This window comes from Lampetra fluviatilis, chromosome 65 (genome assembly GCF_964198595.1).
Source record: "Lampetra fluviatilis chromosome 65, kcLamFluv1.1, whole genome shotgun sequence".
Lineage (NCBI taxonomy): Eukaryota > Metazoa > Chordata > Hyperoartia > Petromyzontiformes > Petromyzontidae > Lampetra > Lampetra fluviatilis.
This window is the reverse complement of record NC_136339.1, coordinates 2,427,989-2,440,561: the sequence shown is the minus strand read 5'-3', so window position 1 is coordinate 2,440,561 and position 12,573 is coordinate 2,427,989. Positions and strand designations below refer to the sequence as shown.

The 12,573-nt window shown below is 60.8% G+C and overlaps 1 protein-coding gene across 1 annotated transcript in view; it reads left to right on the top strand.

The window, feature by feature from the left end:
• The window catches only part of LOC144952016 (suppressor of tumorigenicity 14 protein homolog), a 79,248-nt gene that overhangs the window by 40,521 nt on the left and 26,154 nt on the right, over positions 1-12,573 (top strand). The window contains 8 exon segments of the mRNA XM_078882406.1: positions 1,522-1,697; positions 3,221-3,291; positions 5,115-5,293; positions 5,734-5,769; positions 6,402-6,633; positions 10,994-11,124; positions 11,488-11,597; positions 12,100-12,209. Coding sequence (XP_078738532.1) covers positions 1,522-1,697; positions 3,221-3,291; positions 5,115-5,293; positions 5,734-5,769; positions 6,402-6,633; positions 10,994-11,124; positions 11,488-11,597; positions 12,100-12,209 — 1,045 coding nt within the window.

Genomic DNA, 12,573 nt, shown 5'->3' with positions numbered 1-12,573 from the left:
GGGTCGCAAACGGCTACCCGTACCCGGCTGGGTATGGGTAGCCGGGTATCGGGTAGGGTACGGGTATCGGGTACCCGATTGCGACCTCTGATGTGAGTCTATCTGTGGGTCTCTACACGAGTGTGGGTCTCTACGTGAGTCTACACGGGTCTATGTGAATCTCGCTATGGGTTTCTGTGTGAGTGTGGGTCTCTGTGTGAGTGTGGGTCTCTGTGTGAGTGTGGGTCTCTGTGTGAGTGTGGGTCTCTGTGTGGGTCTCTGCGTGAGTGTGGGTCTCTGCGTGAGTGTGGGTCTCTGTGTGAGTGTGGGTTTCTGCGTGAGTGTGGGTCTCTGCGTGAGTGTGGGTCTCTACGTGAGTGTGTGTCTTTGCGTGAGTGTGGGTCTCTGCGTGAGTGTGGGTCTCTGTGTGAGTGTGGGTCTCTGTGTGAGTGTGGGTCTCTGTGTGAGTGTGGGTCTCTGTGTGAGTGTTGGTCTCTGTGTGATTGTGGGTCTCTGTGTGAGTGTGGGTCTCTGTGTGAGTGTGGGTCTCTGTGTGAGTGTTGGTCTCTGTGTGAGTGTGGGTCTCTGTGTGAGCGTGGGTTTCTGTGTGAGTGTGGGTCTCTGTGTGAGTGTGGGTCTCTGTGTGGGTCTCTGTGTGAGTGTAGGTCTCTGTGTGGGTCTCTGTGTGAGTGTGGGTCTCTGTGTGAGTGTGGGTCTCTGTGTGGGTCTCTGTGTGTGTGGGTCTCTGTGTGTATCTCTACGTGTGTGGGTCTCTGTGTGGGTCTCTGTGTGAGTGTAGGTCTCTGTGTGGGTCTCTGTGTGAGTGTGGGTCTCTGTGTGGGTCTCTGTGTGAGTGTGGGTCTCTGTGTGAGTGTGGGTTTCTGTGTGAGTGTGGGTCTCTACGTGAGTGTGGGTTTCTGTGTGAGTGTGTGTCTCTGTGTGAGTCTCTGTGTGAGTGTGGGTCTCTGTGTGGGTCTCTGTGTGAGTGTGGGTCTCTGTGTGAGTGTGTCTGTGTGTGAGTGTGTGTCTCTGTGCGAGTGTGGGTCTCTGTGCGAGTGTGGGTCTCTGTGTGAGTGTGGGTCTCTGTGTGAGTGTGGGTCTCTGTGTGAGTGTGGGTCTCTGTGTGAGTGTGGGTCTCTGTGTGGGTCTCTGTGTGAGTGTGGGTCTCTGTGAGTGTGGGTTTCTGTGTGAGTGTGGGTCTCTGTGTGAGTGTGGGTCTCTGTGTGGGTCTCTGTGTGAGTGTAGGTCTCTGTGTGTGTCTCTGTGTGAGTGTGGGTCTCTACGTGAGTGTGGGTCTCTGTGTGAGTGTGGGTCTCTGTGTGAGTGTGGGTCTCCGCGTGAGTGTGTGTGTCTCTGTGTGAGTGTGGGTCTCTGTGTGAGTGTGGGTCTCTGTGTGAGTGTGGGTCTCTGTGTGAGTGTGGGTCTCTGTGTGAGTGTGGGTCTCTGTGTGAGTGTGGGTCTCTACGTGAGTGTGGGTCTCTGTGTGTCTCTACGCGAGTGAGTCTCCACGGGTCTCCGTGTGTCTCTCTCCGCCGCGTGCAGTCTACGTGCAGGAGGCGCAGGACAAGGCGTCGACGGAGTACCGCGGCTCCCTTGACGAGAAGGTGGCCCGCGTCTACACGGGCTCCGTGCACGTCCGCGACATGGACTTCTCCTCCGACCTGGAGGACATGAACTCGCCCGCGGCGCAGAGACTCGCCGCCACCGTCAGCGACGAGGTGAGGGGGGTGGGGGCGGCGGGGGTTGGGGTGACGAGGTGAGGGGGGGGGGTGAGGATTGGGGTGACGAGGTGAGGGGGGGGGTGAGGTTTGGGGTGACGAGGGGAGGGGGTGAGGGTTGGGGTGACGAGGGGAGGGGGGGGGTGAGGATGACGAGGTGAGGGAGGGGGGGTGAGGGTTGGGGTGACGAGGTGAGGGGGGGGGTGAGGGTTGGGGTGACGAGGTGAGGGAGGGGGGGGTGAGGGAGGGTTGTGGTGACGAGGTGAGGGAGGGGGGGTGGGGGTGAGGGTGACGAGGTGAGGGAGGGGGGGGTGAGGGAGAGTTGGGGTGACGAGGTGAGGGAGGGGGGGGTGAGGGAGGGTTGGTGTGACGAGGTGAGGGAGGGGGGGTGAGGGAGGGTTGGGGTGACGAGGTGAGGGGGGGGTGAGGGTTGGGCTGACGAGGTGAGGGGGGGTGAGGTTTGGGCTGACGAGGTGAGGGAGGGGGGGTGAGGGTTGGGCTGACGAGGTGAGGGGGGGGTGAGGTTTGGGCTGACGAGGTGAGGGAGGGGGGGTGAGGTTTGGGCTGACGAGGTGAGGGAGGGGGGGTGAGGGTTGGGCTGACGAGGTGAGGGAGGGGGGGTGAGGGTTGGGGTGACGAGGTGAGGGAGTGGGGGGTGAGGGAGGGTTGGTGTGACGAGGTGAGGGAGGGGGGGTGAGGGAGGGTTGGGGTGACGAGGTGAGGGGGGGGTGAGGGTTGGGCTGACGAGGTGAGGGGGGGGTGAGGTTTGGGCTGACGAGGTGAGGGAGGGGGGGTGAGGGTTGGGCTGACGAGGTGAGGGGGGGGGTGAGGTTTGGGCTGACGAGGTGAGGGAGGGGGGGTGAGGTTTGGGCTGACGAGGTGAGGGAGGGGGGGTGAGGGTTGGGCTGACGAGGTGAGGGAGGGGGGTGAGGGTTGGGGTGACGAGGTGAGGGAGGGGGTGGGTGAGGGAGAGTTGTGGTGACGAGGTGAGGGAGGGGGGGGGTGGTGAGGATTGGGGTGACGAGGTGAGAGGGAGGGGGGGGGTGAGGGTTGTGGTGAGCCGGTGAGTTGTTGGTGTGGTGAGGGCCCCGTGAGAGTGGGGGGGGAGGGGTTGAGGTGGGCGAGAGTTGAGGTTTGAGAGTTGGTGGTGAGGGCGATGAGGTGAGGCAGTGAGGGGGTGGGGTGAGCGCGATGAGGTGAGTCACCGTGAGGTGAGGGGTGATGGCGGTGAGGTGAGGCATTGAGAGGGGGCGAGAGAGGTGAGGTGAGTTGTGGTGAGGCTTGTGGTCAGGGGTGACGTGGACGTGGGGTGGACGTGGGGTGGACGTGGGGTGGACGTGGCGTGAACCTGGGGTGGACGTCGCGTGGACGTTCGGTGGACGTGACGTGGACGTGGGGTGGACGTGCCGTGAGTCGACCTTGTGGTGGCGTGAGTCGACCTTGTGGTGGCGTGAGTCGACCTTGTGGTGGCGTGAGTCGACCTTGTGGTGGCGTCAGTCGACCTTGTGGTGGTGTGTGTGTAGGTGAAAGAGGCGTTCACCAAGTCGACTGTCCTGGCCTCCTACTACAACACGTCCCAGGTCGTCGGCTTCAGGTAACCTCCCTCACTACACTCCCTCCACTCCCTCCACTCCCTACACTCCCTACACTCCATTCCCTCCACTCCCTACACTCCCTACACTCCATTCCCTCCACTCCCCTCCCTCCCTCCATTCCCTCCGTCCCTCCATTCCCTCCCTCCACTCCATCCACTCGCTGCCTCCTTCCCTCCCCGCCTGAGCTCCCCTCACCCAGCGTTCATATTCCAGAGACCCGTAGACTCATACAGAGACCCGTAGACTCACACAGAGACCCATAGACTCACATAGAGATACTCACACAGAGACCCGTAGACTTGTACAGAGACCCATAGACTCACCCAGAGACCCATAGACTCACACAGAGACCCATAGACTCACATAGAGATACTCACACAGAGACCCATAGACTCACACAGAGATACTCACACAGAGACCCATAGACTCACACAGAGACCCATAGACTCACATAGATATACTCACACAGAGACCCGTAGACTTGTACAGAGACCCATAGACTCACCCAGAGACCCATAGACTCACTCACACAGAGATGCGTAGCCTCACACAGAGACCCATAGACACACACAGAGACCCATAGACTCACACAGAGATACTCACACAGAGACCCGTAGACTCACACAGAGACCCATAGACTCACACAGAGATACTCACACAAAGACCCTTAGACTCCCACAGAGACCCGTAGACTCCCACAGAGACCCATAGACTCACACAGAGACCCGTAGACTCACACAGAGACCCATAGACACACTCAGAGACCCATAGACTCACATAGAGATACTCACACAGAGACCCATAGACTCACATAGAGATACTCACACAGAGACCCGTAGACTCGCACAGAGACCCATAGACTCACGCAGAGACCAATAGACTCACATAGAGATACTCACACAGAGACCCATAGACTCACACAGAGACACATAGACCCATAGACTCACACAGAGACCCGTAGACTCACACAGAGACCCATAGACTCGCTCACACAGAGACCCATAGACTCACACAGAGACCCGTAGACTCACACAGAGACCCATAGACTCACACAGAGACCCTTAGACTCACACAGAGACCCTTAGACTCACACAGAGACCCTTAGACTCACACAGAGACCCTTAGACTCACACAGAGACCCTTAGACTCACACAGAGACCCTTAGACTCACACAGAGACCCTTAGACTCACACAGAGACCCTTAGACTCACACAGAGACCCTTAGACTCACACAGAGACGCGTAGACTCTGAGGCCCGTAGACTCCCACAGAGACGCGTAGACTCCCACAGAGACGCGTAGACACACACAGAGACCCATAGACCACACACAGAGACCCGTAGACTCACACAGAGATACTCACACAGAGACCCGTGGACTTACACAGAGACCCATAGACTCGCTCACACAGAGACCCGTAGACTCACACAGAGACCCGTAGACTCACACAGACGCGTAGACTCCCACAGAGACCCATAGACTTGTACAGAGACCCATAGACTCACTCACACAGAGACGCGTAGACTCGCACAGAGACCCATAGACTCGCACAGAGACGCGTAGACTCACACAGAGACGCGTAGACTCCCACAGAGACGCGTAGACTCCCACAGAGACGCGTAGACTCCCACAGAGACGCGTAGACTCCCACAGAGACGCATAGACTCCCACAGAGACCCATAGACTCACTCGCACAGAGACGCGTAGACTCCCACAGAGACCCATAGACTTGTACAGAGACCCATGGACTCACTCACACAGAGGCCCGTAGACTCCCACAGGGACGCGTAGACTCCCACAGGGCTCGTTGTGTTTGTCTGCAGTGAGGGCAGCGTCAAGGCCTACTACCTGATTCGCTTCGCCATCCCGGAAAAGGAGGAGGCGGTGCTGAGCTCCGTCGTGTCGGAGGAGGTGGTCAAGGGGGTGCTGCGCCAGCGCCTCGGCCTGTCGCGCATGCAGCCCGGACAGGGGCAGATCGACGTCGCCTCGCTCACTGTCTTCCGTAGGTCGCGGTCACGGTGGCGGTGATGGTGACGGTGACGGTGGCGGTCGCGGTGATGGTGACGGTGATGGGTGGTGGTGGCGGTGACGTTGACGGTGATGGTGACGGTGGCGGTCGCGGTGATGGTGACGGTGACGGCTGATGGGTGACGGTGACGGTGACGGTGATGGGTGATGGTGACGGTGACGGTGACGGGTGGCGGTGACGGTGACGGCTGATGGGTGACGGTGACGGTGGTGGTGGCAGTGGCGTCTGTGTTCACGTGTGTGTGTCTGTGTGTTCACGTGTGTGTGTGTCTGTGTGTGTGTGTCTGTGTTGACGTGTGTGTGTTCACGTGTGTCTGTGTTGACGTGTGTGTGTCTGTGTGTGTGTGTCTGTGTGTGTGTCTGTGTTGACGTGTGTGTGTCTGTGTGTGTGTCTGTGTGCGTGTCTCCTCACAGCCGCCAACCCCCTAAACGTCGTCCCCTTGAACTCGCGTGAGTATGGGAGCTGGGGTGGAGCTGGGGGGGGGGGAGCTGGGGGGGGGCTGGGGGGGCGGGCTGGGGGGGGCTGAGGGGGGGGGAGCTGGGGGGGGGGGGTGGCTGGGGGGGAGCGGTCGTGTCGTGGTTATCGCGCTGCGCTATGAACCCGTGTGTGGGGGTGTGGGTGGGGGTGTGGGTGGGGGTGTGGGTGGGGGTGTGGGTGGGGGTGTGGGTGGGGGTCTGGGTGTGGGTGGGGGTGTGGGTGGGGGTCTGGGTGGGGGTGGGTATGGGTGGGGTGGTGGTGTGGGTGGGGGTGGGGGTGTGGATGGGTATAGGTGGTAGGGGTATGCGAGTGTATATGGATGGTTATGGCTATGGTTGTGCGTAGACCCCCCAGTAGACCCCCCGCTAGACCCCCCTAGACCCCCCTAGACCCCCCTAGACCCCCCTAGACCCCCCTAGACCCCCCTAGACCCCCCTAGACCCCCTGCTAGACCCCCCGCTAGACCCCCCGCTAGACCCCCCTAGACACCCCCCTAGACCCCCTGCTAGACCCCCCTAGACACCCCCCTAGACCCCCCTAGACCCCCTGCTAGACCCCCGCATAGACGAGCATCGCGCCTGACCTCCCCCCCCGCCCCCCCCAGCGTGCTCCTTCCAGCTGCACGCCGTGGGCTCGACGGAGCGCTTCTTCCGTAGCCCCAACTTCGAGAACGGCGAGTACCCCTTCAACTCGCGCTGCCAGTGGCTGCTGCGTGCCGACGCGGGGAAGGTGCTGCTACTCACCTTCGTCTCCTTCATGGTGGAGGACGACTGCCGCTTCGACGCAGTCACCGTCTACGACTTCCTGAGCCCCGCCGAGAACCGCACCCTGCTGCGGTGAGTTGGTGGCGGTGTGAGTTGGTGGTGGGTGGGTGAGTTGGCGGGTGAGTTGGTGGGTGAGTTGGTGGTGGGTGGGTGGGTGACTTGGCGGGTGAGTTGGTGGGTGAGTTGGTGGGTGAGTTGGTGGGTGAGTTGGTGGGTGAGTTGGTTGGTGAGTTGGTTGGTGAGTTGGTTGGTGAGTTGGTGGGTGAGTTGGTGGGTGAGTTGGTGGTGAAGCTGGTGGGTGAGTTGATGGGTGAGTTGGTGGGTGAGTTGGTGGGTGAACCTGAGGGGTGAGTTGGCGGGTGACTTGGTGGGTGGGTGGGTGAGTTGGTGGGTGACTTGGTGGGTGAGTTGGCGGGTGAGTTGGCGGGTGAGTTGGCGGGTGAGTTGGCGGGTGACTTGGTGGGTGAGTTGGTGGGTGAGTTGGTGGGTGAGTTGGTGGGTGACCTGGTGGTGAACCTGAGGGTGACCTGGTGTGTGAGTTGGTGGGTGAGTTGGTGGGTGAGTTGGTGGTGGGTGGGTGACTTGGTGGGTGAGTTGGTGGGTGAGTTGGTGGGTGAGTTGGTGGGTGAGTTGGTGGTGGATGGGTGGGTGAGTTGGTGGGTAAGTTGGTGGGTGAGTTGTTGGTGAGTTGGTGGGTGAGTTGGTGGGTGAGTTGGTGGTGAAGCTGGTGGGTGAGTTGATGGGTGAGTTGGTGGGTGAGTTGGTGGGTGAACCTGAGGGGTGAGTTGGTGGGTGAGTTGGCGGGTGACTTGGTGGGTGGGTGGGTGAGTTGGTGGGTGACTTGGTGGGTGAGTTGGCGGGTGAGTTGGCGGGTGAGTTGGCGGGTGAGTTGGCGGGTGAGTTGTTGGTGAGTTGGTGGGTGACTTGGTGGGTGAGTTGGTGGGTGAGTTGGTTGGTGAGTTGGTGGGTGAGTTGGTGGGTGAGTTGGTGGTGAAGCTGGTGGGTGAGTTGGTGGGTGAGTTGGTGGGTGAACCTGAGGGGTGAGTTGGTGGGTGAGTTGGCGGGTGACTTGGTGGGTGGGTGGGTGAGTTGGTGGGTGAGTTGGCGGGTGAGTTGGCGGGTGAGTTGGCGGGTGACTTGGCGGGTGACTTGGCGGGTGACTTGGTGGGTGAGTTGGTGGGTGAGTTGGTGGGTGACCTGGTGGTGAACCTGAGGGTGACCTGGTGTGTGAGTTGGTGGGTGAGTTGGTGGGTGAACCTGAGGGGTGACCTGGTGGGTGACTTGGTGGGTGACTTGGTGGGTGAGTTGGTGGGTGACTTGGTGGGTGAGTTGGTGGTGAGTTGGTGGTGAGTTGGTGGGTGACCTGGTGGGTGAGTTGGTGGGTGACTTGGTGGGTGAGTTGGTGGGTGACCTGGTGGTGAACCTGAGCGTGACTTGGTGGGTGAGTTGGTGGGTGACCTGGTGTGTGAGTTGGTGGGTGAGTTGGTGGGTGAGTTGGTGGGTGAACCTGAGGGGTGAGTTGGTGGGTGAGTGGGTGGGTGAGTTGGCGGGAGAGTTGGTGGTGGGTGGGTGGGTGAGTTGGTGGGTGAGTTGGCGGGTGAGTTTGCGGGTGAGTTTGCGGGTGAGTTGGCGGGTGACTTGGCGGGTGACTTGGCGGGTGACTTGGCGGGTGACTTGGCGGGTGACTTGGCGGGTGACTTGGCGGGTGAGTTGGCGGGTGACCTGGTGGGTGACCTGGTGGGTGACTTGGTGGGTGACTTGGTGGGTGACTTGGTGGGTGAGTTGGTGGGTGAGTTGGTGGGTGACTTGGTGGGTGACTTGGTGGGTGACTTGGTGGGTGACTTGGTGGGTGACTTGGTGGGTGACTTGGTGGGTGACTTGGTGGGTGAGTTGGCGGGTGAGTTGGCGAGTGAGTTGGGTGGGTGAGTTGGTGGGTGAGTTTGTGGGTGACTTGGTGGGTGACTTGGTGGGTGACTTGGTGGGTGACTTGGTGGGTGACCTGGTGGGTGAACTTGTGGGTGAGTTGGTGGGTGAGTTTGTGGGTGACTTGGTGGGTGACTTGGTGGGTGAGTTGGTGGGTGACCTGGTGGGTGACTTGGTGGGTGACCTGGTGGGTGACTTGGTGGGTGACTTGGTGGGTGAGTTGGTGGGTGAGTTGGTGGGTGAGTTGGTGGGTGAGTTGGTGGGTGAGTGGGTGGGTGAGTGGGTAGGTGAGTTGGCAGGAGAGTTGGTGGTGGGTGGGTGGGTGAGTTGGCGGGTGAGTTTGCGGGTGAGTTGGCGGGTGAGTTGGCGGGTGACTTTGTGGGTGACTTGGTGGGTGACTTGGTGGGTGAGTTGTTGGGTGACTTGGTGGGTGAGTTGGTGGGTGAGTTGGTGGGTGAGTTGGTGGGTGAATTGGTGGGTGAGTTGTTGGGTGAGTTGTTGGGTGAGTTGGTGGGTGAGTTGGTGGGTGAGTTGGTGTGTGAGTTGGTGGGTGAGTTGGTGGGTGAGTTGGTGGGTGAACCTGAGGGGTGAGTTGGTGGGTGACTTGGTGGGTGAGTTGGTGGGTGACTTGGTGGGTGACCTGGTGGGTGAGTTGGTGGGTGAGTTGGTGGGTGACTTGGTGGGTGACTTGGTGAGTGACTTGGTGGGTGACTTGGTGGGTGACTTGGTGGGTGACTTGGTGGGTGACTTGGTGGGTGACCTGGTGAGTGACTTGGTGGGTGACTTGGTGAGTGACTTGGTGGGTGAGTTGGGTGAGTTGGTGGGTGAGTTTGTGGGTGACTTGGTGGGTGAGTTGGTGGCTGAGTTGGTGGGTGACTTGGTGGGTGACCTGGTGGGTGAACTTGTGGGTGAGTTGGTGGGTGAGTTTGTGGGTGACTTGGTGGGTGACTTGGTGGGTGACTTGGTGGGTGACCTGGTGGGTGACTTGGTGGGTGACCTGGTGAGTGACTTGGTGGGTGACTTGGTGGGTGACCTGGTGGGTGACTTGGTGGATGAGTTGGTGGGTGACTTGGTGGGTGACCTGGTGGGTGACTTGGTGGGTGAGTTGGTGGGTGACCTGGTGAGTGACTTGGTGGGTGACTTGGTGGGTGACCTGGTGGGTGACTTGGTGGGTGACCTGGTGGGTGACTTGGTGGGTGACTTGGTGGGTGACTTGGTGGGTGACTTGGTGGGTGACTTGGTGGGTGACTTGGTGGGTGACCTGGTGGGTGACCTGGTGGGTGACTTGGTGGGTGAGTTGGTGAGTGACTTGGTGGGTGACTTGGTGGGTGACCTGGTGGGTGACTTGGTGGGTGACTTGGTGGGTGACTTGGTGGGTGACCAGGTGGGTGAACCTGAGGGTGACTTGGTGGGTTAGTTGGTGGGTGAGTTGGTGGGTGAGTTGGTGGGTGAGTTGGTGGGTGACCTGGTGGGTGAGTTGGTGGGTGACCTGGTGGGTGAGTTGGTGGGTGAGTTGGTGGGTGAGTTGGTGGGTGAACCTGTGGGTGACCTGCTGAGTTGGTGGTTGAGTTGGTGGGTGAGTTGGTGGGTGAGTTGGTGGGTGACCTGGTGAGTTGGTGGGTGACTTGGTGGGTGACTCGGTGGGTGACTCGGTGGGTGACTCGGTGGGTGACTTGGTGGGTGACTTGGTGGGTGACCAGGTGGGTGAACCTGAGGGTGACTTGGTGGGAGAGTTGGTGGGTGACTTGGTGGGTGACTTGGTGGGTGAGTTGGTGGGTGAGTTGGTGGGTGAGTTGGTGGGTGAACCTGTGGGTGACCTGGTGAGTTGGTGGGTGAGTTGGTGGGTGAACCTGTGGGTGACCTGGTGAGTTGGTGGGTGAGTTGGTGGGTGAGTTGGTGGGTGACTTGGTGGGTGACTCGGTGGGTGACTCGGTCGGTGACTCGGTGGGTGACTTGGTGGGTGACTTGGTGGGTGACTTGGTGAGTGACCTGGTGCGTGATCTGGGGGTGACCCTGGTGGGGGACCTGACGGTGTTCCTGTCGGTGACGTCATGTCGTTGATGACGTCATGTCACTGAGGCGATGTCGCAGGTGATGTCACCGATGACGTTGGTAACGTTGCCGATGCCACGTCACAGTGACGCGACGTCGCTGATGATGTCGTGTTGATGATGTCACGCCGCCTGTGATGATGTTACGCCGCCTGTGATGATGTCACGCCACCTGTGATGATGTCACGCCACCTGTGATGATGTCACGCCGCCTGTGATGATGTCACGCCGCCTGTGATGATGTCACGCCGCCTGTGATGATGTCACGCCGCCTGTGATGATGTCACGCCGCCTGTGATGATGTCACGCCGCCTGTGATGATGTCACGTGGCTGATGATGATGTCACGCCGCCGGTGACGCCGCCGATGACGCCGCCGATCGTAAATTCGCCCCCCCCCTCCCCAACCATCGCCCCCCACCCTCACCCTCACCGCCGCCCCTCCCTCCCTCACCGCAGGAAGTGTGGCGTGGCCCCCGTGGCGTTCAGCCTGCTGTCGTCGGGGAACGTGATGCTCGTCACGTTCACGTCCAATGACGTGCAGAACGAGCCGGGCTTCAACGCCAAGTTCGTGCAGATCGACAAGCCCGGTAGGGGGGCCACACGGGGTGGGGGGGGGGGGTTGGGGGAGGAGGAGGATGGAGTAGGAGGGGGGAAGGAGGGGGAGGAGGAAGGGGAAGGGGGAGAGGGAGGAAGGGGAAGAAGGGGAAGGAGGGGGAGGAGGAGGGAGGGGGAGGAGGAGGGGGAGGAGGAGGAGGGGGAGGGAGGAAAATCCACTGCTGTCTCGCTGGGCAGTTTGCGGGCCGGGTGCCTCGTCACCTCGCATGGGGGGGGGGGGGGGGTGGGAGTGGGGGGGGTGGGGAGGTGGAGTTGCCCCCCCCCCCTTGTCGCGTTACGTGACATGCTCACGTCACACGTGACGTGAGCATGTTGCGTGCTGCGTGCTGCGCCAGTCTTTGGGGCCGTGACGCTGCAAGCGAGGGAGAAGGTGATGCAGAACTTCACGTCGCCAGCCTACCCCACCTACTACCCCCCCAACACGGACGCCAGCTGGGTCATCCAGGTGAGCACACGCACTCTCACACACACGCACGTGCACACGCACTCCCGCACGCTCGCACACACACGCTCACACACACGCTCGCACACACGTTCACGGGCGCACACATGCACTCGTGCACACGCTCACACACGCACTCCCACGCACTCCCACGCACACTCACACACACGCTCGCACTCGCACACACGTTCACGGGCGCACACACGCGTGCACTCGCACGTGCACACAAACACTCCCACATGCACGCAACTGCCCCTAGTCTCACAGCATACCCTTAAACCTCAACAAATCACATACCCTAGTGGTGTGGTGGAGGAAGTGCGGTGGGGAAGGTGGTCGTGGATGTGTTGGTAGTGGTGGAGGCGGTGGTGGAGGTTGTGCAGTGGTAGAGGTGGAGGTGGTGTTGGTGCAGTGGAGGTGGAGGTGGCGGCCGCGGTGACCTCTCGGGCCCAGTCGTAACGACCCCTCTCCCCGTCCCCCCTCCCCTCGTGTTCCCGCTGTGCAGACGGACGCCAACAAGCAGGTGCGTGTGACCTTCACGAGGTTCAAGATGCGCGAGCCGGGCATCCAGGAGTCCAGCTGCCTCAAGGACTACATGGAAGTCAACAAGAAGAGGTGCCGCCACTGCGGGCAGGGCGGCCATGACACCCAAGTTGACCAGGGTGGCCATGACACCCAAGTTGACCAGGGCGGCCATGACACCCAAGTTGACCAGGGCGGCCATGACACCCAAGTTGACCAGGGCGGCCATGACACCCAAGTTGACCAGGGCGGCCATGACACCCAAGTTGACCAGGGCGGCCATGACACCCAAGTTGACCAGGGCGGCCATGACACCAAGTTGACCAGGGCGGCCATGACACCCAAGTTGACCAGGGCGGCCGTGACGCCCAAGTTGACCAGGGCGGCCATGACGCCCAAGTTGACCAGGGCGGCCATGACACCCAAGTTGACCAGGGCGGCCATGACGCCCAAGTTG